The sequence below is a fragment of the Dermacentor albipictus genome, chromosome 8, assembly GCF_038994185.2.
Source record: "Dermacentor albipictus isolate Rhodes 1998 colony chromosome 8, USDA_Dalb.pri_finalv2, whole genome shotgun sequence".
Taxonomy (NCBI): domain Eukaryota; kingdom Metazoa; phylum Arthropoda; class Arachnida; order Ixodida; family Ixodidae; genus Dermacentor; species Dermacentor albipictus.
Genome location: NC_091828.1, coordinates 107,913,787 through 107,938,101, shown reverse-complemented (window position 1 = coordinate 107,938,101; position 24,315 = coordinate 107,913,787). Strand labels below are relative to the sequence as shown.

The following is a 24,315-nucleotide window of genomic DNA, read 5'->3' as shown; positions in this document are numbered from 1 at the left end:
TGTAGTCAACAGCGAAGCTTGCGATCACCTAGCTTTTATGTGGCTTGCCTAAGTTATTTGTAGGTTTTGCGAGGTTATGCTAGGTTTTGCCAAGTTGTTGGTAGGCTTGGCTAAGTCGTTTCTAGGTTTTGCGAGGTTATGGTAGGCTTGGCGAAGTTGTTCCTAGGTTTTGCTAAGTTGTCTCGGCGGTCTTGATGCTGGAAGTTTTCGAGCAGTCGCAAGCTGAAATCGCTTTCTCGGTGACGTCAGGCATTCAGGTGCCAACTCACGCGTTTTCTGGACAAACTCGGGATCCTTGACTCGGCAGCGCCTCTTTTCAGCATGGTGCTCCGGATCAGCATGGTGGTGACACACTGCTTCTCGCGTGGCAGTACGGCGCTCTTCCTGGTAAGCCGCTTCTTCAGCCGTACGGACTTTCTTCGGACTTCCCATGGTAGCAGCACGTACGCACGGAGTGGAGGAGGCGAGAGGTGTGTCGCCGCGTCGGCTGTCCCGAGCTTTTACTCGCCTGTGACACCACGACTCCGCCCTACGCGAGTGGGGTGTGAGGAGGTTACATGGCTTGGTGCTCTCGCAAGTGGTTGCTAGGCAACACGAGGCGGCACAGAGTTGGGCTGAATTTTCTGGCAACGCTCCATGGCGGAACTAAAAGCTTAAACAGCTCCACTGTTAATATTTTTTTCACTGCGAATAGTGACTATTTGATTCGAAGACAGAATTGAATAGGGCACTATTTAATTCGTTATTCGAAAGTTTCGAATATTTGCACACCCCTACTTTCTTGTCTGCCCTCAGGTTCGGGCAAAAAGCTCCGATGAAATGATTACACACGTAGCCACAAAGTCACCAGTGCTGCTTTCAATTGTGTGCATTTATTAAAATATATTTATTACAACCGAGAACATTTCTCAGGAAAGAGAGAGAGAGAGGCGGTTCTGCAGGAGAGGGAGTAGTTTCATTTTTTTTTTACTCGTCACCAGTGTCTCGTATTTGTGTCACCTTTTTTTTTTTCAACCTCAGACCACCACCCGATTTTTGTTTTTGGTAACCACCAGTCAGCCAGCGTCCAACAGGAAACGGAAAAGGACAACAACAAAAACACGCAGAGTCATCATCGGTGCAGGTCATTGTCACCGGCACCGCGCGATGGGTGCAACACGTTTCCTCGTATAGAAAGGTAAAAAAACACTCGCCGACGCAGTGTCATGTTGCTTGCTTGGCACGCCCACCGTCCCGTTGTTAACTCTGGTGCGCCCTCAGTATAGAACGAGGATGGGTGAAGGAGGAGCAGGGGGGAGGGAGGTGGTGTGTGTGTGTGTTTTTTTTGCTTTGGTTAGTTACGTCGGTTTCATTATATACATGTTTATACAAGCTTCACGCTTCTTTCCCACTCGCACGACAAAGAGAGAGACAGGCAAAAAAGAAAGGAGGCTACACGTCTTTCTTCTAGATTCCTCATCGTTTCACTGTATGCTCACTTCAAAGTGGCAGAAGAAAAAAAAAAGAGGGGCAAATGTAGGCGTCCTAAACATCTCGTTTCCTGACAGCCGCTCACTCTCCAACGATCAAGTCTCGCTGTTATCATTGGCTCTGAGTCGCGCTGGGATAAGAGAAAGATAATGGACAGAACTCGGAATGGCGGCAGGTCCAATTGGTTGGTCATCAATACCCTCCGACAATTAGTCTCAGTAGCGACAGTGACTTTTTTTTGTTTTCCGTCGCTACAGTCACCAGCACCAAGTCATGCTAGGATAACGAAAAGATGACTGACAGAAGTGGGAAGTCGGACTGACTAATCATCATCCTTTTTTGCTCACAGTTAAAAGTTCTAGAAAGCGTTTTTTCAGTGGTTGTTCTTACAAGCTTATATCTCTGCCACATGAGCATGGAGTCTGATAATGTCTAATGCCTTAAAGTTTCTCAATGCTGTTAATTTCAAAGGTGGGACCACAAATCAAGATTTAATGTCACTAAGTGCCACAATCATGATTCGGCTAAAAAATTGCACTAATGTTGTTGTGTAATCTGAAAATATTATTTATAATTCATAAATAGTTGTTTCAGTTGACCCAAACCTAAAAAAGCTTTGTGGAAATTGGTATTCATTATGCTTTCACCACTGACAAAGTAGCTTTAAGCAACGCACAAAGTAGTATCAAATCCACTTGAAAGATTGTGCAACTATGGGGACAACCTGATACTGTGTTAATTTCAGAGATGATGCCACACACCTGAGGGTTAACATGTTCAAGTGCCAAGATTCTTACATGGCTAAATATTGCACGAACATTGTCATGCAATCGGGAGAGATTACACTCTACAAATGGTTTCAATATTACCCAAACGCAAATTTTAACCAATTTTAGGGACATCAATATTCACTTATACCTCATTGTTGACAACATAGTTTTAAGCAGAGGACATAGGCAGTGAACATTATATCTGTTAGTGAGGATATAGACAGCAGATATCCACACAAAAACTTGTCATGAATGCTTGGAATACTACAAATTTTTGTTGGAGAGCTGTTTGTTGAAAGAAATATTACTGTTCAGTATAAACGGTGCGAACATGAACAAGCAATCAAAGGGCAAATAAACTGTGGCAAAGTAATCAAGTTGTGGATGACATTAGGCAAAATTTGTGTGTATCATCATCAATCTAACAGCATTAAACGTTAGGCATTATATACTCACTGTCATGCTATGTGCATCAGTGGCAGGGATATTAGCCATCAGGATGAGCAGTCATGTGAGTCGAATATTGCTCCTGCAGCTCACCTTTAGCATTCTAAAGGTGCTAAAAAGAATTCACATTTGTTTTGAAAGATCCCGCGTTTTCTTCTAAACAACTCTGCAAAGTCCTCAAGCTGCTCCTATGGAATCGTAAGCAGATGTGGGCGTGATAACGCAGGTAACTAGTGTAAAAAAAAAGGTCTAGGTTCCGAATGTCCAACAAATGGTTTGTCTTCTCTTAGGCATCAACACAGGTACAAGGAATTCGGCCCTAACATTTGTCGCTAAATGACCACACAATCAGCTCCAACTTATTATGCCAATGAACACATGCATGTTATGTTGGTGACCTTAAATACCGTTTCACGTGCATTCATTATGCAAAATTGAGAAAAGTAATGTTTCTTCAAAGCGTCCCGTGATAAAGGTGACAGATTAATACTTGATCACTGAACAGCCTTGCATTAACAGATTAGCATTTCTGTGTGCCCAGTGACTTGCACAATCGGTGACAGAAATTCTGCCAACTTACACCCAAAAAGTCGCGAGGGGGAATGCAGCCTAAGAAAAAACGCAGATCACCTGCGTGGGCATGTTCATTTTCCCTTGCCTGTGGTATTTTGCGCATAACATAATGTGCAGTCAGGGCTGAATGATTATCATGCACTCTGTAAAAACAAAAAAGGTTAACTAGCAACAACTGCCCTGAAACACTTGCACGCACAGTCCAACAATACCACAAGTTTTTCCGTATCATACTCGGGAAATCAAAGGATTCCACGTCAACTTCGCATGATCATACCTAAAGGATATCTCAATTGATCACAGACCACGTTTTGGTTGGGAATGCCGATGCCATTTGCCTGTTGTATTTCTAGTCTCTTATATCGCATGCAATGGCAACGAAAAGGTCACCACAAGTGACCAGCAATCAGTGGCGAAACTGTGATACACGGCACCTCAGCTGGCAACACGCCGATAGCAAGAGTAACCAGACTGTTCCCACCTCTCATGCTCGAGAGTAATTTGGTGTACAGCTTGTAAAGAATGACAGCTGGCCAGGATACTAACTCGAGATGGAAAGATCCAGACGTGGATTCACGACTATTTCGATGCCGTTGCCGACAAGTGCCAACCTCCCCGCGCTGCAGACGTGGGAAGAGTCGAGCACCCTCGCTATCTGTCCAATTCTTGCATGTCAGCGCTGCATATCACTATTTCACTGCTTCCGTTGCCAGTCGCTTGCATTAATTTTTTTTCTACTGCCACTGTATCTCATTACAGCCAATAATACTGAAAGTAAGAACGCACAAGGTCCTAGACGTAACAAAGTCACCAAATGTCACTGCTACTTTGGTAGTGAGGCCTTGTGCCTTGAAATTTATGCGTTGTGTATCAGCCGTTAACTAAATATTCTCCATGCACAACCTGGTAAAGTCAAATGGATAACAACTGGGAAACACCGCCTGCGGCTTTTAGACACCAGTGCTGAATATCACTAGAATAATAATAATAATAATAAAAAAGAATGAAGAGCTTTTCTGATTAATGATACTTGAAGAACGCAATAACTTTTGTGGGATTTGAAGTTTCTTTTTTAAAAAAAGGAAGACGAAGAAGAAGAAATTAACTATGCAAAAAGCGCAGAGATTTGGTAGAAAGTGTTATGTGGATCAAACAATGCTGCAATGAGCTAAGCTATGCTAAAACTAAGTAGTTTACCATAATTAACAGGGGTAACATTAATGAGGTAGAATAAGCAACACTAATGATATTGTTATGCAGTTCCTGGACATTCAAGAATGTTGCATGGGCAAAAGCAAGCGTTTTAGCACCCAATAACAGTACCTAGGTGATGGAAGCTGCTGTCAAACTGTCACAGAAAGCTGGACTTTGTTGTAGAATGTTTGTCAAACTTTGTCTTATAGTCAAACCTCGATGTAATGAACATGGCTACAAAACATCAGCCATAACAAAGTAAGCCTAACACTTAATTTGCTGTGCTTTATTCCAGCGAGTATTCTGCTTCTAAAACAAAACCAAAATTGCAAGGTCTGAGACAATATTTGATAGAGCAAAGCAAACATCTGTTTACTTGGAAGCTTAATGTATGTATTCTGGTAGCAAGAATGTAAAATACTCAGTGTGTGCAACTAAGTATGACTTGATCCTTGAAACTACTCGATTCAGCAGTTGCATTTTAGCTAATGACTTGGCTTGGCTGGCCTGCAGCCGGCAAGCCAACGTGCCTATCCTGTGTGATCATACCGGTTGCACTGTTCCGTAATAACGAACGTGCACAAGTGCATCTGTAATTTAACGTTGCTTACATGCCATCTTTCAGCACGTCAAGCCACTGACGGCTCATCAAAATTGACAACAGGCCATTCACTGGCCTGTCAGAGGCAATAGGCTTGCATTTTCTTGCAATAGGCGTGAATTTCTTTTCTGCCGATGTCGGCGTAAAACTATTGAGTAAACCGAAGGCATGTTTGTGTCAGTTTGCAACTTACATATGACGAGGTCTGACATCCAAGGTTTGTCAAACTTTGTTGTGTAAACTTTGGCGTAAAAATTTGGTCGTGCAAAGTCTGTCATAAAGTGAGAATGTGTTACCGCGACTATCTTTCAAGATTAAAACACAAACAACTGAGAAAAAAAATAACGACTGACATCACACACAAAACCCATACGACAATGGGAGGTCAGAGTGCATCTGACTAGAATCAACAGGAAGTTTTCTCGATAAACATCTAAAAACATAGAAACACAAACTACTAAATATAACCAGTAGTATATCACAATTATATAACTCTAAAAAACAAAAGCCAGAAAATAAATCACACCTGGTGTGACCTAATTTGGCAATGAATGCCACTCAGATGTTCCTTTTTGTGCTGCTAGCTCAGGTAGATATAATAAAAAAGGAGTTGTAGCCGTACCTCTCTAAATTGCAACTTCTGGCATAGCACAATGCATTGTAAAAAAGGGTTGGCCTTCCACTGTTAAATTGAACCCTGTATATAACAGTAAAAATGGCAGGGCAAAAAAAATAGAAAGAAGGGGGAGGGAGGGGGAGGGGTGATCCGCAGACATCAGGCCCAATACAGTACGACGCTACACGCACAACGCCACATCGCCGCCAACAAAAGGGATGTTGTTGCAAAGCTCTCTCCATATGGAAACCGGCGTGAAATAACAGTCAACACGTCACCACCGCACATTTGAGAAAGAACATCCACAGCAAAAAAAAAAAAAGAAAACAGGGATCATCAAGCAGGTATACTATCCTGTGTCACGGAGTCCTTGTCAACCAAGCACCACAGTCCACCACATCCTGCCCTGTACAATCACCACGCGCAATATGTGACGAAAAAAACAAACAAAAGAAGTGGGGAGGAAAGGTTTGCCATTTCCCCCTCCCCGCAATCAATGAACACAAGCCTGCAGAAGCCGGCAGGCAAATTCTTGCACAGAGAGACAAGTGGGCTTCGGCAAGCACAACAACAAGTCTGTTCTCGTCCGTGCCTCTCAGCCAAGCGATCACTCCGTCTTTGTTGTTTTTCCAACACTTAACAGCTGGATGGCGTTTCTGGAAGACGAGTTGCATCATCGTCTTCCACGCTGAAGGATCTAACAGGTCTTGCCTCGTTCTAGCCTCGCTAATTTCACTTCGAGTCTTCCCCGTGTACGACCAGCAGTGCCTTCTCATCACTTCGGCCTCCCAACAACGGTCGCTCTCGAAAGCAAAGCCACGAGAAAAATGTCACAACGACATCACTCGCTTTGCAGGATAGTCCTGCTATATACATATATATAAAAAAAGAAGACAACAGCAACTTTCACAGACCCGTCGCTTGCCTCATCAAACAGTCTGGAATGCCCAGTACAACCCTGTCAGTTGTGAATGCCATCGCCAACGGCGATTACAACGGCTCCACGCTTTGCGACTCACTGGTCTGCGAGAGAGTGATCTTGCGCCATCTCTCGTCGAAATCGGACTACCGATCCCAGCAAGCAAACTCGGTGTTGGCGACGCTTTCTGTTCTTCCAACAAACTTGTTGGAAGAACAGCTCGTGCACAGCGCGCACGAGCTCGCGATCAGCCTTGTGACCACACTCCGTCCTCTTCTGTCCTCACCGTTACATGACGAAGAGCCAAGAACCTTCTGCTTCTACGGGCACTCGCTTACCCGCGCTTTGCCCCGGCAGATTCTCCATTTTCCCGTGTTGCTGTGAGACCAAGGCACACAGGAGTCGTCTGCTACGTAGGCTGCAAAATCTGTCAAATACTGTTTCGGAGATAGTGCAGGAGCAATCGTGCAGGAGACCCGAAATGGTTCTGACGGTTCTAGGTGACTTTCTGGTTTTCTTTGAAGTAAGTTGTCCTTACACTGCCATTTTTCTTTAACTCGTGAGTGCAGCCAGTGCCTGAACCACTTCGAAGGCCGACTGGTGTCAGGTGCCACTCTCCTGCTCCTACAGTACGTGGCGTTTGTTGTACCATGGCCACAGGTGCAGTCCGAGCGGCTGTCGAACACTTTCGTCGTAGAACTTGCCCGAGGCCAGTCCGTGCCAACCGCGCGGAATGGGTCATCTGCCGTCACACATGACAATGCTCGCTACCAGAAGTTGCGGCAACTTGTGTATGCACCGACCGGCCTCAATAAGTCCCATGACGACATCGTTTGATGACCACTCCAGAGGTTGTTTTTGTTTTTTGCTGATACCACCACTGTTAACTGTTCTATCCGCAGATGGCAATGGCTCACCGCCTTTCATCACTACTGCATTGGCAAACTGACTCTTACAGGCAGAGCGACTGATGTTCGTTCCTGCAAACGGCTCAGTTTCGCAACGCTCGCGAGGGACTTATGGTCTGGCTTTCATGGCCGAGCTCCTCTACGTCCTTAAACTGCCCTCACGCTCCATATTGCTGCGTCCAACACCTCCCACTGTGAACCGACGTGACAAGACCGCCTTCTTCCTTTGCACGCGCACGGTCGCTCGACTGTGACAGGCACTGCTCAGATGTTGACATGAGCCTTGTTTCCACAAAGGCCGACACTGGGAGAGAGAGAGAGAGAGAGCTCTCTCGAGACACGTCCGCACACGCGCATGCAGGCTTCGGCAACGGTGGCGACGGCGACGACGAAGCCGTGGCGGGGAGTCACCGGCAAGGGCGACAATGGGTGGGGAGGGGCCACGATCACGTGTCCTGGCGGGTGATGTTTATGCGGTGGCTGTCGCACAGGTCCCGGGTGAGGGGCAGGCAGTTGAGATAGTGGCAGAAAGAGCACTCGTAAATGGGGTGCACGTAGAACAGCAGCACGAGCCCCACAAACAGGGCCACCGACACGATGAGGCAGGCCCAAATCAGGGCCACCTTGGCCGTCCGGTCGTAGCTGCCGAAGGAGACGTACGGCAGCAGCGCGTACGACAGCAGGAAGCCAAACACAAAGCCGAACACATGCGCGTAGTTGTCCACCCACGGCAGCAGGCCCAGCAGGAAAAGCACGGCGGCGCCCGCGCCGAGCTTGAGCAGCGCGGCGCTGGGCCGCTTCAGCATCTGCCAGCAGTGGATCACCTCGACGAACAGGCAGGCCAGCAGGCCAAACTGCGAGCCCGCGGGACCCACCTGCGCGGAGAGAGGGGGCGGTGCCGAGGAAAGTGGAAAGCCAAGATTATGGGGACGTCAAACGCCATAACAATGCGAAATGCTGAGAGGCAGAGAAAACAGAAGGCCAGATTTTATTCACAGCTAACTTTGGCGTGGCTGGTAGATGGCACACTGACAGATGACATTAGTCCAAGCTAGCACTGTACACTGTTCTCTTGTGGATGCAAATAGGTGGCTGCAACCAATATGGGTCGCTTACTACGCAAGAGGACGGTTTGCACAGGTGAAACATATCAGTTTCAAATCCTATAGGTCTTAAGAGTGTGTTGAAATAGAGCCATTAAATTACTTCAAGTTACCTAGCAGGAGGTGCGGCACCACCAAGCTTTTGTCTCGAAACAGAAGTATTGCACGTACCTCGGCCCTGTATGGAACAAATATGGCGCTGGCCAGGTTTCCGGCCACCCCAGAGCACATGTAGATCACTGCTGTGCGCACAGGGCCCGCCAATTTCTCCAGGTCACGCATCACAAACAGCTGCACTATCACAGTTATCGACAGGTGGAAGATCCTGCACAGATAAGGGCCAGCGAAAGGACACGCGTCAGCATCCAGAATGCTTATCAAAAGCTCAACGTGGTCCAGCTTGGCACAGCCTACCATCTGTAAACGCAGATCTGGGAAACAGCTCAGACGTTAAGAAGAAATAACCGAATGGGGAGAGATGGTACTACAGGTATTTCTGCATCACAAGAGTGGCTGATGTTCTGTATAACTTTGCAAACTACTATAAATACATTTTCCTACCTGAAACAACGTTTCCATGAAAAGCATCCTTTTTCTTACAACAGGCGCCTTAAATTTACATTACCGGTGGATATACAAGACAAGCAGCCCATATAATACACGTCTTGAACAAGGATACCTGAGGAAAGGGGGAGAAAGATAACATGGTAACACTAGCCTTTTATCATCTTCCGTCTCTTTCAAACCACGCCTACATACAGAACCTCACAGATATGCTAATGTTAAAACATCCAGCATTACTACTACAAAATTTGTTATATTTACAGAGCTATAGAAGTATGGTATTGAAGCTGCTGCTCGTAACTATGTACCTCATGAAATGTTTTCTCATTTTGCAAGTCTTATTCTTACCATATGTTTGTAATGCATGCTCCCATGTTTAGAACGACAGAGAGCTGAGCTAGTTGGTAAGGATTCATTATGCAAAAAAGAGATGAGGCGTGCAGACAGGACACAAGAGTAGAGAAGTGGACAACATGAACGCAGGCGTTCTTGTTGTCCACTTCTCTACTCTTGTGTCCTGTCTGCACGCCTCATCTCTTTTTTGCATAATGCTCCCATGTAATTCATTCTGTACATCTGCTGTTTTGTATACTCCATACTATCACTACTGTTGCCGGCTGCACTTTTTGTTTAAGGACAAATAGTGCATCGTGTCAGGTATCGGGCCTTTGACTCCCGCAGGATTGTTACTGCGTCCTTCCTGCAAGCAAACAGATGTGAACTGGCTTGGCTTGGAAAATAACCCTGTCCATATTTGTACAGTTAATCCAGAATGACTTGTGGAGTTGAAGAGGTAGCCTGCCTACCCTGCGTGGAGGAACAGCGAAGTCCACAACCGGTAGAACTGGTCAGGCACTTCAGGGTTGACAAATGGAATCATGCCACACACATCGTTTAGGCAGGAGACCTGCGTGCAAGCAAGATTGTCAAACACAAACATGAGTGTGTAGTAAGCTATGCTGCATAGTGTGCATAATAGCCTCACATACATAAAAGTTAGTGGAAAGGTACGGTACACATTTGTATAACATGCATGAAAGCCCTCACACACAATAATATAGCAGCAGGTCTGAAGGGAAGACGTCCAGAATACCATGAAGAAATTCTGCAGTTTATGTGTGCATGGCTACATTTTCGAACAAGTGATGCTAGCTTTGCGTGGCTTGTCTAGACCGCACTGTATTCGCAAAGAACGAATGGTAAAATGCGCTTTCGTCTGTTCTCACCATCTTTGAGGTCAAAGTGTTAGCAATAATTCAAGCAAATGTCGGGGCTGAAGAGATAAATTACAGTGCTGCCAGTCAGCGGTGCTGATTTCCTTACTCAAGAGACAAGTCACAGGGTATTAGTGATGACTGGTGCAAATTTGCCAATTCAACAGACAAGTTACTGTGCTCACAGAAATAGCCATAAGGTCAAATGCTACCTGGGAAAAAAAAATCAAGTTTGCTATAGCAATGAACGAATCTGTTCAACTTTGTCAACAGACTAGAGAAAGTGCGACGGTGCCCGACCTGTGAGCAGAGGGCGGCTTCCTCGTGGAAGAACCCGCCAACAAAGTCGCAGTAGTCACGGGTGGTGATGTGGCACTCGCCATACACGCCAATGCAGCAGGGACGGCCGACCACCTCGCACGACATGTGCGCGTCGGGCACCTTGCGGCTGGCGTGCGAGCGACGGCACACGGGCCACTTGGTGATGTCGTCCGGCCACTCGAAGGGGAACACCGACGCCGGCTCCTCGCAGTACCTGGACGTACACGTACGACAAGGGGCTTCGTAAAGCATACGACAAGAGAGTGGAAGCCCCGCTCTGTCTAAAGGGGGCCGAACATCGTAAAATCTGGCCTGGAGCGTAGACTACGGACACGGTGCCGACTACCCTTCTGTCTTCTCTCTATGGTTGTCGTCTGCCTGTCTGTGTCTGTCGTCTACACTTTGCCCAATTGTTTATAGCATACACTAACCAGCCCATTTCAGCACACTCGCGTTGTGCATCAAAGTCAGGGGGGAAAAAAACCCAAAAGCCAAGCACGACTTCTTGAAACATACTTGAGGTACTTGAAACGTACTTGAAACATACCTGTATGACTGTACTCTGTAAAGCATATGATACAACATAAAGAGCCTTGCTTTTTCATACATGAGTCAAAAGCTAAGCCACAACTTGTCCCAGTACTTACATGTACACACACAAGCAAGAGCTTGTCAAAACGTTTCAACAATAAATCATCAGCCTATTTTATGTCCACTGCAGGACTAAGACACCTCCCAGTGATCTCCAATTACTGTATTGTGCCAGCTCACTCCATCTCATGGTTGCAAATTTCCTAATTTCATTGCATAGCCTCATCTATCCCTTCCCTCTGCACCCAATCAATAGACTGCTGCTTATCTGCTTTACGAGTTACATGTCCATTTCTTCCTCTTGACGTCAACTAGAATATATTGGCTACCCCCAACGTATCTGCATACTGCCGTCTTCCTGTCTCTTAATGTTACGCCCATAATTTTTGTTCCATTTCTCATGGCATTGAGCTTAGCGTTCTCTTAAGCTCATTGTTATCCTCAAAAATTGTAGATGAGCATTTAAGCTTACGATTATCTTCATATTCTTCAAAAAGAAATTAAAAAAGAAACGGAAGTGTAAGAAAAGACAGCGCTGCATTCTGTGTCCTCTTGTTCAGTGTCCCGTTTTTAGTGATGTTTACTACCAAAACATGTATAGTATTACCAACCGCCTAGTCGCGTTACTGAAGTAAAGACCATTTGCCTCTGGCAAAATCTGTGCCCACGTTTTTTTACACAATTTGTGTGGTGGACAATAATTTTTTTTATAGTTTATTTTTCTTGGTTCTTTCCTTGGCATCGCTTTGTTTTGGCTTCTTAACAGCCCCCTCCTTTATCTAAATATCGCAACTCACAGTTTCTCAGTCTTCTCCCGTGCAAGATGCACAAGTAAACTTCACAAAATCTTGCATAGCTATCCTCTCGCAAAGTGTGTCGAAAAGCAGATATTTGAAGAAGGCAGGCTTTCAGTGCCGCTGACCTTGGGTCTTGACCGCAGACAGAGCCTGACAGGCGGCGCTGGGTCATGCCCCGGTCCTGACCAACAGCTGACGGGTCGGCAACCCATCTCGGTGGTCCCGGTTGACTCACATTCCACTTCCTCCACGTCGAAATCACCTCCTAATCAGCAGAGAGGCAAGCGCCAGCTCCAAAGTGTTAGGTACGCACGTATATTATCAACTTCACCTGCACCAATGTGCTAAGGATAAAACAGCATCTTTAAGGTACTCGTCAATTTATATTTCATGCAGCTTAAATTTCGTTACATGAAGTGCTCATGTAAGTGTCGAATCGTGAAGCTACAAAGAGTAGTTTTAGAGGCCACATGTGGCCCAAATTGCCAATGTAAGGTTAAAGCTTTATAGTCTCGGTGCCTAACCTCCTGACGACAAAGTCAAGCATGGCTTAACACAAAATGACTAGCAGCACTTCCGATAAGTTCACTCAGATGGATAGTAATCACTAAAGCTCATGGTTCACCTGTGCTGACAAGTAAGGTCATGCTAGACATAACCAGCAATGCTTGAGGTCTGATCAAGTTTCAAGTTTCAAGTTGTATGTATAACAGCCGGACTGTCCTAATGGTAATGCTAATTAATGCTACTACTAAATGAAAACTGCACGGAGACACCTTTCTAAAGCGTTTACAGTTGTTCAAGCCTAGAAAGATGAGCCAGATAGATAGATGAGAGATAGTCAGATGCATTAAAGAGACTACAAAGGCAAATATTGTTTAGCATAAAGTGGCAGATTGATAGGTTTAAGTGATAGATGTAATAAAGGTATTATGTCTACCTAGAATAGACCTTTTGTAAGCAAGAAAGTCACGTTAAAGCGTTTACAGTTGTTTAAGCCGAGAAAGATGAGCCAGATAGATAGATGAGAGATAGCCAGATGCATTAAAGGGACTACAAAGGAAAATATTGTCTAGGTTTAAGTGATAGATGTAATAAAGGCATTATGTCTACCTAGAATAGACCTTCCGTAAGCAAGAAATTCACATAAGCGTGAGACAGTATTGGCACTGCCGCTATGAGAATACAGCACCAGCTCCCGTCAAGTAGTATGTCCGGTTTGTAACTGATAAAAGTAGCGGCAACATCATCTGGTGATAATAAAAGAGTTAATTACGATGCATTTTAATGTGAAACTTTAGTCGTGACAATGAAAGCGCCAAACCAAATGGGCATTCCCAAAAAATTACACGTAACATGATCAGCGGCACACCGTACCCAGACTGCCATTATGCCTGTGACAGGATGCTTTTGTGTACGCAAAGTGGTGCCCCTCTGCAGATGGTCAACAGAAGTTTGTTAGCAAGCTAAACTGGTTCTAGCATATCTATCTCTACAGGTTACTAAGCGCATAATCTGATTCAGAAGCTCGAACCAGAACTGTCACTAGGCCTTGTGCTGCAGCCAGCGTAGCGTCCACTGCACTTTGAAGATCTGTTTGAGAGAACTATCCTTCTAAACTGAACTATCAGAAGTGCTGGGAGTGAATTAACTCTGGGCTTAACATAGCCCGGCGACAAATACGATCGCGCGTACACAGCACATCGTAGACTAATGAACAGACGGTGCAACAAATGAAATACGACATAACCCCTGCCACACAAGTTAAAAAAAAACAGGCATAGGCGTCACCAAAGTTGCTATTTTCAGAGGCGGTGCCATACGTGAACATTTTTTGCAATGAACTGCCACGATTACGCTATGCTTAAACACTGCACGACTATTTTTCACCCTAATGTAAAAGTTTGTCTCTTAGAAGTATTTTGATTGATTGATTGATTGATTGATTGATTGATTGATTGATTGATTGATTGTGTTTAGCATCACAAAGCAACACATAACGGCTATGAGGAGCACTGAAGTGGAGGCCTCTGCATCAATTTTGACTACTTGGGGTTCTTGTGCCCAAAACAAGGCACGCAAGCTTTTTTTTTTCCCTGAAAGTGGCCTAGTTAAATAGTTAAAAAGTTAGAATAATACCTGTGACCTTGTGCTTAGCTGAGAAACGCCAGGGCTGCTGAGGTGGGTGGAGCTCTCAACGTTATCCAAATGCAATGTTAAAAGACTCTCGCAGAAAAGGAAGTGCTGACCTTTGCTTCGCAGCTGACACAGCAAACTTTAAATAAAAAGGCCGGCACCAGGCAGCCAGGGCCGCATTTGGTGGCTAGAATCTACTACAACGTAAATGATTTATGCCTGCACAAGGCACTCGTGATAATAGAAAATCATGACTCATGAATTTGAGCATCGTCATGCAGAAAGACATGGCAGTCAGGGCTAGGCACGATCTACAGGTTTATGCGTTTCACGGGTAAAGAAATGCGCCGGAGTCGTCGGGACTGAAACAACATAAAAACGAACCTCGTTAAGTTTTTCACATATGGCAACCAATTAAATTTAATGTTATCAACATTGAGAATTTTGATTATGCCATCAGTCACTTAACATCACTTTTTGCGCCTGTGTGGCAGGGGCGTGACAACACGAGTTGATATTCAATGCGAGTGCATCAGTCATGCTTGAGCATCAAACGCCGAGCTCTGTTCCGACAAGCAGCACTCTCAGCCAATGCCCATTTGACGATGCGCATTAAGAGACGGCACAAATTTCAACACGGCCAAAGAGCACATCACACCAAGTTCATTCAGCTTTTGTCGCATAAGAAGAGTGACTCATGCCAATAATAAAGAAAAGTGAGAAATCACATCTGCCAAGCCAGCTGTCGTGAGCACTGCACACAACCGAGTCTCTTTAGCAGTCATGCGAGGACATGGCACACACAGTGATGCAAACAAAATTGTATGCAGTCAAATCATAGCGTCAGAAAAGTTGCTTTGTGCTACGAATATACAGAGAACCAAACAGAAAGGTCAAATAAATGGTCAGTGGTCAGAAATCAAGAGAGAAATATAGTGAAACCAACAAGATGTTTCTTGACAAACACAGGCCCAAGCACTTAAATTTATGGGGGGGGGGGGGGGGGGGGAATAACGGAGTACTCAAGAATATCAAATTACACAACAAAATCACTTCAGTAGATGCATTAAGAGAAGCTGTTCTCTGTTAGCAGTGGGACTTCCTCGCTGCGAACGCAACCAATGAACTGTCTCGGATCTACTCAACTTGTGCCCTGAGCAAGCAAGATCTACAAGAATAAAAATTCTCTAACTTCATAAACAAAAGTGAAAATGTAATCATGAGTGAAATGAGAGCATCTCAACACACCAGCTACTATATTTTTTCCCCTAGAGATTTTAAAAGAATCACCTGCAGCAGATAGTGCAGTCCTGCCTATTCAGCTGAACTACTAGGAGAGGTAGACATAACTTGTGCAACTAATCACAATGTGCAACTACCTAACTTAATTATATGTTATTTACTTACGGGCACATGCTCTGGTTACATATAAGGAGCTGGCCAGTGATTGACACATGCCAATGTAGAGATAGTCCTATGAATAGCACTGGTTTCAAGATAACCATCTACAATATTTGCTATGTAATACATTGCTGTTCCACTTAATTTTGCTTATCAGTGCGAACATTGCTGTTCCACATACTTTTTGGGTGCAAGCATTGTTGTTCCATTTAACTTCACTTATCACGTACATACATTGGTCTTTCACCTAATTTTTGCCCTAAACGCTCCTGTTCCACCTAGGTTTTGCAGTCAACATGGAAATACATAGCAATTTAACTTAGTTTCACCCGTCAGCACATAAACGCATAGCTGTTCCACTTAGTCTTTCCATCACAACATAAATACATTGCATTCCACTTAGTTTTACCGATAGTTATATGGGTAAGTACATTGGTGTTTCTTGCCCATCAGCGCATGAAGAAGGTTTCTTTGGAAAACAGTATACGGAACGTAAGTGCCATTCACTGTACTTTCAGGAATGGATATCTTTAAACTGGTGGCAGTCTCAGGACATTGCTAAATGCACACTACTTCACTACTGCTGAGCTCGATTTACGCAACTGCAATGCAAGCTCAAAATCAATTTGAAATTTAATCAGGATCAGAGCAGCTTTGGCAATTTGGTAATTGCATTTTAAGAATCCTCATGCAATGTACAGTTCTTCAAGTGATCCACCCCATGACGCAGCAATTGCGCTAATCTGCTACAGACTGTTAAAAAAAAATCTGTTGTAAGAAACAGAAATGAAAATCTCGTGGTACAGAATGAGCAGCTCGAGTAAACAATTAAAAGAGAAGACGTTAAATGCCTTTGCATAAACATTACAAGTGTGATTCATAGCAACAAGGAAAAATTTAAGACATTAAAGAGCATCAGACATGGCATAAGCATGAGAATGCCTTGACTATGCAGTGATTTTCTGCCCACGCTGCCCTCTCTTTTCTCTGAACATTTGTCTGATCCGCATAAGCCTTAGCATGTGTGAGTGAATGTGCATGATTCAGATGTATTGGCACTCAGGAGCCATCACCAAGGCCCAGCAATTAACAGCTAAGACCTTTGCTGTGCTATGGTCGCGACACATTGGCCATCCTTCTAATAATTTTTATCCCAGATAGAAGACGTGCAGTATTACATCAGTTAATTTTAAGCGAAAATGTAGCAGAGCAAGGAAAAGGGATGCTTATAAAGTATGATGGTAGTCGCAGGAAAGGAGATCAGATAAAATCCTTCTTCCTTGTTCGGCAACCCGCCCTTGCCATCCCCCCCCCCCCCCCCGCCCCTTATCCAGTCCCTATCTTGAGAACACCACCTCTTGCTGCACCCTCTCTTGTTGCTCTCAACAATGTTCATGATGCCTTGAAACTGAACAACACACAATGCTTCGGAATAGTATATGGTTATATGACGAAGAACTGGCAACCTGCAAATTGAATGAATGTTTGGTTGTTATTGGCGCAAGGGCCAGGTATGGCAACCTGCAAATTAGCACGCACATGCAAGTGTGAAGCAGAAACATCAATGTTGGCAATCGGTGACACAGTGTACAAGTTGTTCAGGCTTTGGTACGCGGCATCACCAAGGAGTGGAGAACAATGAGAAATCCAGCCAGTGCACCGTGCAGAAGTGCCAAAAGGCAACACCGCGACAAGCACGTGCGACCAGATGCCACGGTTAAGTACAGCAGGCATGCGAAAGCAGGCAGTTTTAGTAGCATGCATTGTGGCAGCCATAAAGCTGTCAACATGAACATGGCAACACGAACGAAAGAAAAAAAAGCCCACAAAGGTGCACAGATGCTGTCTAAAGGACAACTGGCTAACCTGAACCTAACTAAATTCAAATCGAAGCTAAACAGTTAAGGGGAAGGAAAACAATATACTGTCAGCTCGGTTTTGCACATTGTAATCATGGCGCTGCAATTGGTTGTGCACAGGTGACCTTCAGAGGGCGTCATTTGTATGTTATCACAAAATGGCCTCCGAGGCCTCCTATCACGAGGCCTCCTGCAACTCTTTCGTGCAGTTCCTCACGTCATATCAGATAAACTGCAGGACTGCTTTCTCAACGCTTCTGTGCAACCCCTGGAGCGGCAGAAAAGGTAGGTGGAAATGTGACGGACAAAGAAGGTTTGCGTACCCCAGCCATAATTCCTCGTGTCTTTACAACCAGCAGCGTAGGAGATTGGATGAGCGGGGAATGGTGGAAAGGGTGTCAGCGAGTTTGGCGGGAAAGGAGAGGGGTGAGAAGAGAGAGAGAGAAAGAGACAGAAAGAGACACACAGTGAGTCGACGACAATGAATGACACACTAAAGAACAGGCTACGATAGCCAGGGAAGGTTCACCAGCTCCCTTGCCGACGTGGGCTGTTCAATTTTCATGTTGTCAGCCTGCTGCTTAAACTCAGTACAATCAAGTTCAAGGAAACTGCAAGTAGTTTCATTAGACAAAAAATTTAAACCGACCAGGGCCGACAATCTGTAGCGATTATACACCCATTCTTTCTGCCTTCGTCAATGGTTCGCATGTCACCATAATTGCCAGGATAGCCACAGTTGCCGATGTTCGGACCAAGTAGCCGATTCCGCCATGGCTGCTGGGATCGGCTAGTTGGCATGAAGATCTGCAACCACGACTATACTGGCAACCTTGTCGGCATACCGGCATGCAAGCCGTAGTAGCCGGCGTCAACTTCTACGGCTCATATGCCCAATATGCCTTCATAGTAGCATGTTTACATGCTACTACGGTATTGGCTACTTGGCGTAAAGTGCAATAAGAAATGAGTAGAAAGAAAAGGAGCCATTACAAAACGCAGCTGCTGGAAATTTTTTGGCTTCATTGGCACGAACGAATTTCAGCTTGTTTGCCTGACAGCAGCATTTGTAGCGCAGCTGTTGTAACAATGTTTGAGCTGGACCAATGTGCCCTTCTACATCAAGTCAATTTAATCAATTGTCAGTCAAACTGAACTAATTTCTAAACAATACACTGCATCGAGATGCTGAAACATGAACTCGGGGAGATATTGGCTCAGACTACCATCTACAGTGTTTCTTTGAGGAACACCAGTTGTCGAGGTGGTCCGACTTTCGTCCATTGGATGGATTAGTTGACATGCACCCGAATGCAGCCATCCGCAAGGATACGATGACAGGACAGTTGGCTTGGTATGATTACATTTTGGCTTGGTGTGATTACATTGGCTTGGTATGATTACAAAAGACTAGGGGTGTGCGAATAGTGATTTTTGAAACTGAATTGAATACAAATAGAATAGTTCCAGAAGTGAATCAAATTGAATAATTCTCAAATAGTTCTTGAACAAAGAACAGTCGTTATCACAATTCATATAAAACGATGTTCACATCCCAGTGTTCTTAAACTTGGCAAGCTTAATTCTGTCATTACATAGAGCGTTATGAAATGTTAATTAAAAACTCAAATGGAGCATTTGGAGCAAACAAGTAGTGTCTTCACATGTGCAGGACTCTTCAGAGAGCACGAATCATCGATGTACAGCCTGTAAGGTATGGCTACCTAAGTGATGTAGCCTGCTCCACTACGCAAGTTCTCATGTTTTATGTCTATACCATGCCTGTGGGTGTGAAAATTTGCCGCACTCTTGCTCCAATTTTATGCGTAATTGGGCGAAGTTGACGTTTTGAAATATTAGAAAAGCATTCGAAAGTCTCAAATATACGCACACCCCCACAACAAAGAAAGCAAGCGCGCCTGTCCTGCGTTCTTGTCTCTCATCCATTGTTGCATACATCATGTACATGATATGAAATTGTATGCACACAACTTTCTCAACCTTTCTCGGTTCAAGCGAGATCACTCCTGCTCAGGAGAAAGGATAATGAAGCGCTGCCGTGGCAGCATTCGAGTGGATCTCAATCCGCCCTTCACTCCTTAGCCGTTTAGTATGGAAAGCTTTTGCTGTTGCCCGTGCTTACCCACATCTTAACTCTGTAATGCCCAATGTATAGGGCTAAGGCGAGTTCGATACCTCAGTATTATGGTTTAAGCATGACAAACTTCATGAATAATCTACAGTAGCGTTTCTGATATGCTGGAGCAAGTTTTAAGTTGTGCCGAATTCAGAAAGCCACTTATGCTAGTTAGGTTAGTATACTAATGGAGCTTCTACTCACACATTTCGTTTTATTTTTTCATACAAATGAACTCTCCATAGCTCGAAATAAAGATGAACACATTCTAATTTTCCTCTATGTAAAACTATGGTTGGGCACTACAGGCTTGATAAATGCGACTAAAGTAGAATTAAAAACTGATTGAAAGATCTCACTCAGCAGTCAACTAGACTTAAGAGGCTCAGAACAAGAGGTGGAAGGGATAGCAACACAATTATAAAGTAGTAATGCGACGCTCCGGACACCTGCTAAATAAAGCTAGCGGTGGCTGGTTGCTTTAATTGTGCTACTTTTAAATAGAGTATGTTTAACTGCATTCATTAAAGAGGTCCTGAACCACTCCTCGGGCTTGGTGAAAAAACATAGTTCGCGGATAGCATAGCAGTTGCCTGTGTAGGAATTAAACTTTGGCCACCCTGCTTATTGCTGTCGATGCCGTTGGCTCTCGCCAATTTTGACTAGTGTCGAACACTCAACTAGCCTCAAACCACGTGAAAACTTAAAGGGACACTAAAGGGAAACAATAAATCAGTTTAGACTAATAAAGCATTGCTTTAGAACCCTGCAGGCAGCAATTTCAAGAAAATAGTTAGAATATTAGACGAGAAAATGAAGGTCAAAGTATCAGTATTTGAATTTCGTGCCGAAACGCCAGCGCCGGTACGTCAGCGTGACGTCAGGGATTCCAAAGTTTGTTTTCGCATTTGGGCTGTGTTGGCTGAATAAAGGTTCCCGAAACTTGGCATGTTTAATATTTGGTTCCTTTAGAACACAACATACTCAATCTGTACCGCTATATATATAATTAGTAGGCCCTAGAAGATGCCATCAAAATCCATGACGTCACAGCCCCTAGGTGCGTGAGCTTAAGTAGGCGTCGCCACCCGTATTTCGTTCTTGCGCTTTTTCTGGCTTACCAAACGTCTTATCGTTGTAAGAGTGGTGTTTTTGGTGTTGTAGAAAGGTGATCTACTGATGCAGAAGAAATGACTTTTCACTTTAGTGTCCCTTTAAGCTTCAAAATGCGCAAGTTGGATGTGGCTACTACCCGTTGGTCAAGCTGGTGAAGGACGAAGCTGGTTCACACCACATAGCGCAGTCAGTCTGTAGCATATGAGTGTGAGCACGCACTCAAGCCCTGTCGTGCATAAAGCAAACACTGTGAACTACTGTTGCACGTAGCTGCGGGGTGCTGCAATGAGTCCACTGGGTCCTGGCTAAGCACACTATGGCTCACTGAGGACAACTAAATTTGTCTTACACTTGTCTTACATTTGGTCGTAGGAGTCAAAATTGGAAGTAGTGGCATCTATGTTAACATCCAAAATCAAATTTGAACTGCATGCCATAGTGGCGTTCAACAAGCGGAGCGTTGTGGGCATGCCCTGCTCTGCTGTAGCCTTCGCATTGCTAGGCATTGAAGAAGGTGCGGAAACACCGCAAAGGCCGTTTTTTGACTGCCAATAACTGCTTCTGCTGAACACACTGAAGTGCTTTTCGTGGCAAAGTGTTTCTAAAATAGCCTATTTTAACTTCAAATGCATTTCTCCACTTTGATAAAAAGTGGTTCAGGGCCCCTTCAGGGTTGCTTAGCTCGTTTTAGAAAAGTCTGCTTCTGCATGCACAAAACAGAACTACAAGTACAGAGCAAACTGGGGCAGAAAAATGCAAGCACCATGACTCTTGACCTTTGTGTTTTGACCTTTCTGCTTGGCGCCTGAGCTATGCACCCTTGAAAAATTAGCTGCTTAATGCACACAGAACAGAGTTCATTAAGAGAAGAAGTAAGACACCAGATTGACGAGAAAAAAAAGCAATACACATACAAAATTTCTTGCTTGCTTCGAAAACCTTTACTAGCGAAAGGCTACACCACGTATCATTACAGAGATTTAGGCTGCCTGTAAAACATATAATGGCTTATGGAGCACAGGCACACTGGAGGGGCAGATGTGTGCAAATCGATTGTGGTGCCATCTTGTGATGCTTACATCAACTAGAGCACACAGAAATATAGCTGCTGCAATCACTTTGTACCGTACTGCCTGGTGTACGCAGCAACAATAACTTACGTTGGATACAACTTTCTTCTTTTTTTTCCTTTTCTGCAGGAACAACACGATGCAAAAATGTTTCTAACAGGCTCTGGTTAAGTAAAACTTCACCGCGGCACTAGTACCAGTGCCGCCGCAGAAGTTGACACCTCTGGTGTATCGGTAATCCGTAAAGTGTAATAGTTTGCGGACAGTTCACATAGCGAGCCAAAATTGGAGATTTTTATCCTGTCTGCTTACGTACGAGCATTATGGACTACTGGAATTGCAGAAACGTAGACGTGAGCCCATGCACTCATTGTGCCAGCTACACAGAGTTCAACTACACCACACAACACTGGTGTTTCCATGGCAGCCCACGCACTGCCTAGTGGCTGCTGTACACCACTAGGCAGTAGCGTAACCACTAACACATACCAGATATTTTTTTTTTTTTTAGACAAGAAGCAGTCATGCAGAGCAAATATGTTTCCAACGAGTTGTGGCTGACTATATGCATCACAAGACGATGCTTCAAATGTTTAATAACTGTCGTCAGTCCATGTCTCGTGTATTCCAGTATTCCATAAACTGTAATCTGCTTACAGACGGACTAAAGCACTCTTAAGTAAAGGTTAGGAGCGACCACAAAATTTGATAGGAAGAAGGAAGGACACAGGACAGCTACTCGCTTACAACTTAGTTTGACGCAATAGTTCTGCGGAAACCCGCAAAGTGGAGATAAATAATTATTAAAGGAAAAACCAGACATCCACCCGTTCGTAGCAATTGCTAAAAAGGAAACCCATACGGGTTCCTCGAAAGAAAAGTCTCGCAGTTGAAGAAAAATTCGTCCTGGTCCAGGACTTGTACCTCTGGTTTTCCTTTTACAACTTAGTTTATTGAATCCAGCATGCTAAAAAGAAACCTTCCCCAGATTGTCAGGCATGTGCACAGTGATGTGGGCAGAAACAATAGAACCTTGCTGATACTATCCCATTTCGTACAATATCCCGGCACACATGTTAGCGATCGAGAACACAAAAGGTGACCCCCTACAGTTACGGTCCTTTTTAAATGGGTTCCAGGAAACGCAAAGTGTATCGTATGATACACTTTCCGGCCACTAGATCCCATGCGAACAAGAAAAGGCGTGAGGCACGAGCAATTGAGAAAAGTAGGCGCCCGCCGCAGTAGCTTCCTCGCCATACTCACCTGCCCGTGTCACATGAAAATGGCAGCACAAACGCAGCTTCCTATTCTGGTAGCAGCGAATCTCTTCGCAGGTCATTGCATGTTGCATTCTCAGCTATTTCCGCCAACCCTCTTGCGATAACCATCTTCACCTACCTGTTTCACAGAGTGTGTGGCGTAGTGCCATTAGAAGTAGGCTGCGCGTTTCTAAGAGGTGATAACCCCCACGCCTCGCTGTTCCTTGCTGTAGACAGTGCGTAGTGAGTGTCATGTTTCGCTCTGGTGGCATCGAATCTGCTGTCGCCCACTAGCTTGATTTCGTTTCGGTTTCATGACACCGCCTCAAAGCGCTACGCAAGAGGAAAGCACGGCACGTATCAGGCCACATGGGCCCCATTAGCTCGTCGGGCTCACGTGTCGCAACAATTCTCACCGAGTGGACCCGTCAAAACTTCTTGCAAAAATGCCCCGCCAGAAGAAGCTGCTGACCGATGCCAAATTCGAGGAGTGCAAACGCTACCTTGCCGAAGCTACAAAAACAATGTACGCCTCGGGCCACTTGGGCCCAACCAGCTTGGCGTGTGTCTGTGTCTTGCGCTGTAATGATTCAGGCAATGTTTCGCATTACATAGCCGTCAGCTACTGTAGAGTCTGCCAAATTGTTTAGTGACTTCGGATCGTATGTATTCCCTGCTAGTAAGATTTTATCACGTTTTTTCCCAACACGTATGGACAAGGCTCTACGTATATCGCGCAGACAGATAGATGCATTAATAATAGGACCCAAAAACCTGACTTAGCCCTAAGAAGTAAGATGCTTCCTCACTTGCCGGCGCTTGTCAGGAGTGCTCAATCAAGCCGTTGTTCATGTCAATTAGTGTGTAAAAAGGCTCGTAAGAGCTCGTAGAAAAAAAACAATGTCACAGGCGAGCCGGCTAGAGGCTTAATTTATTTGCCAGGATGATGACACATGTATCAGTGATACCTTTGTTTTACCAAGGAAAACTGAATTCGACATGATAAGATTCTCTGAATGCACTCTGCAGTCTCCACTGTGCCTGACAATCTGGGAAAAGGTTTCTTTTCGATGTTCTCGATTCAATGAACTCAGTTGTAAGCGAGCACTCGTCCTGTCTCCTCCCTTGTCCCCGTCAAATTTTGAGCTCGTTCCTACCCTCTAAATATGTACCAACCCGGCCAACAACGAACGTTACTAAAGCTCTCTATTGGCTCTGTTCGGTACGGCAAAACACACACAACCCA

The 24,315-nt window shown here is 44.7% G+C and overlaps 1 protein-coding gene across 2 annotated transcripts in view; it reads right to left on the bottom strand.

The window, feature by feature from the left end:
- Positions 1-843: 843 nt before the first annotated feature.
- rho-5 (rhomboid-5) overlaps positions 844-24,315 on the bottom strand; it is a 51,257-nt gene continuing 27,785 nt past the window's right edge. The window contains exons 11-16 of one of the 2 annotated variants that reach the window (XM_070523988.1): positions 17,808-17,828; positions 12,214-12,353; positions 10,680-10,914; positions 9,972-10,072; positions 8,773-8,926; positions 844-8,373 (exon numbers count right to left, since the gene is read on the bottom strand). In XM_070523988.1, coding sequence (XP_070380089.1) covers positions 7,945-8,373; positions 8,773-8,926; positions 9,972-10,072; positions 10,680-10,914; positions 12,214-12,353; positions 17,808-17,828 — 1,080 coding nt within the window. In that variant the 3' untranslated portion in view covers positions 844-7,944. The remainder of the gene's footprint in view (positions 8,374-8,772; positions 8,927-9,971; positions 10,073-10,679; positions 10,915-12,213; positions 12,354-17,807; positions 17,829-24,315) is intronic. The other variant, XM_070523989.1, reaches the window with a different exon arrangement.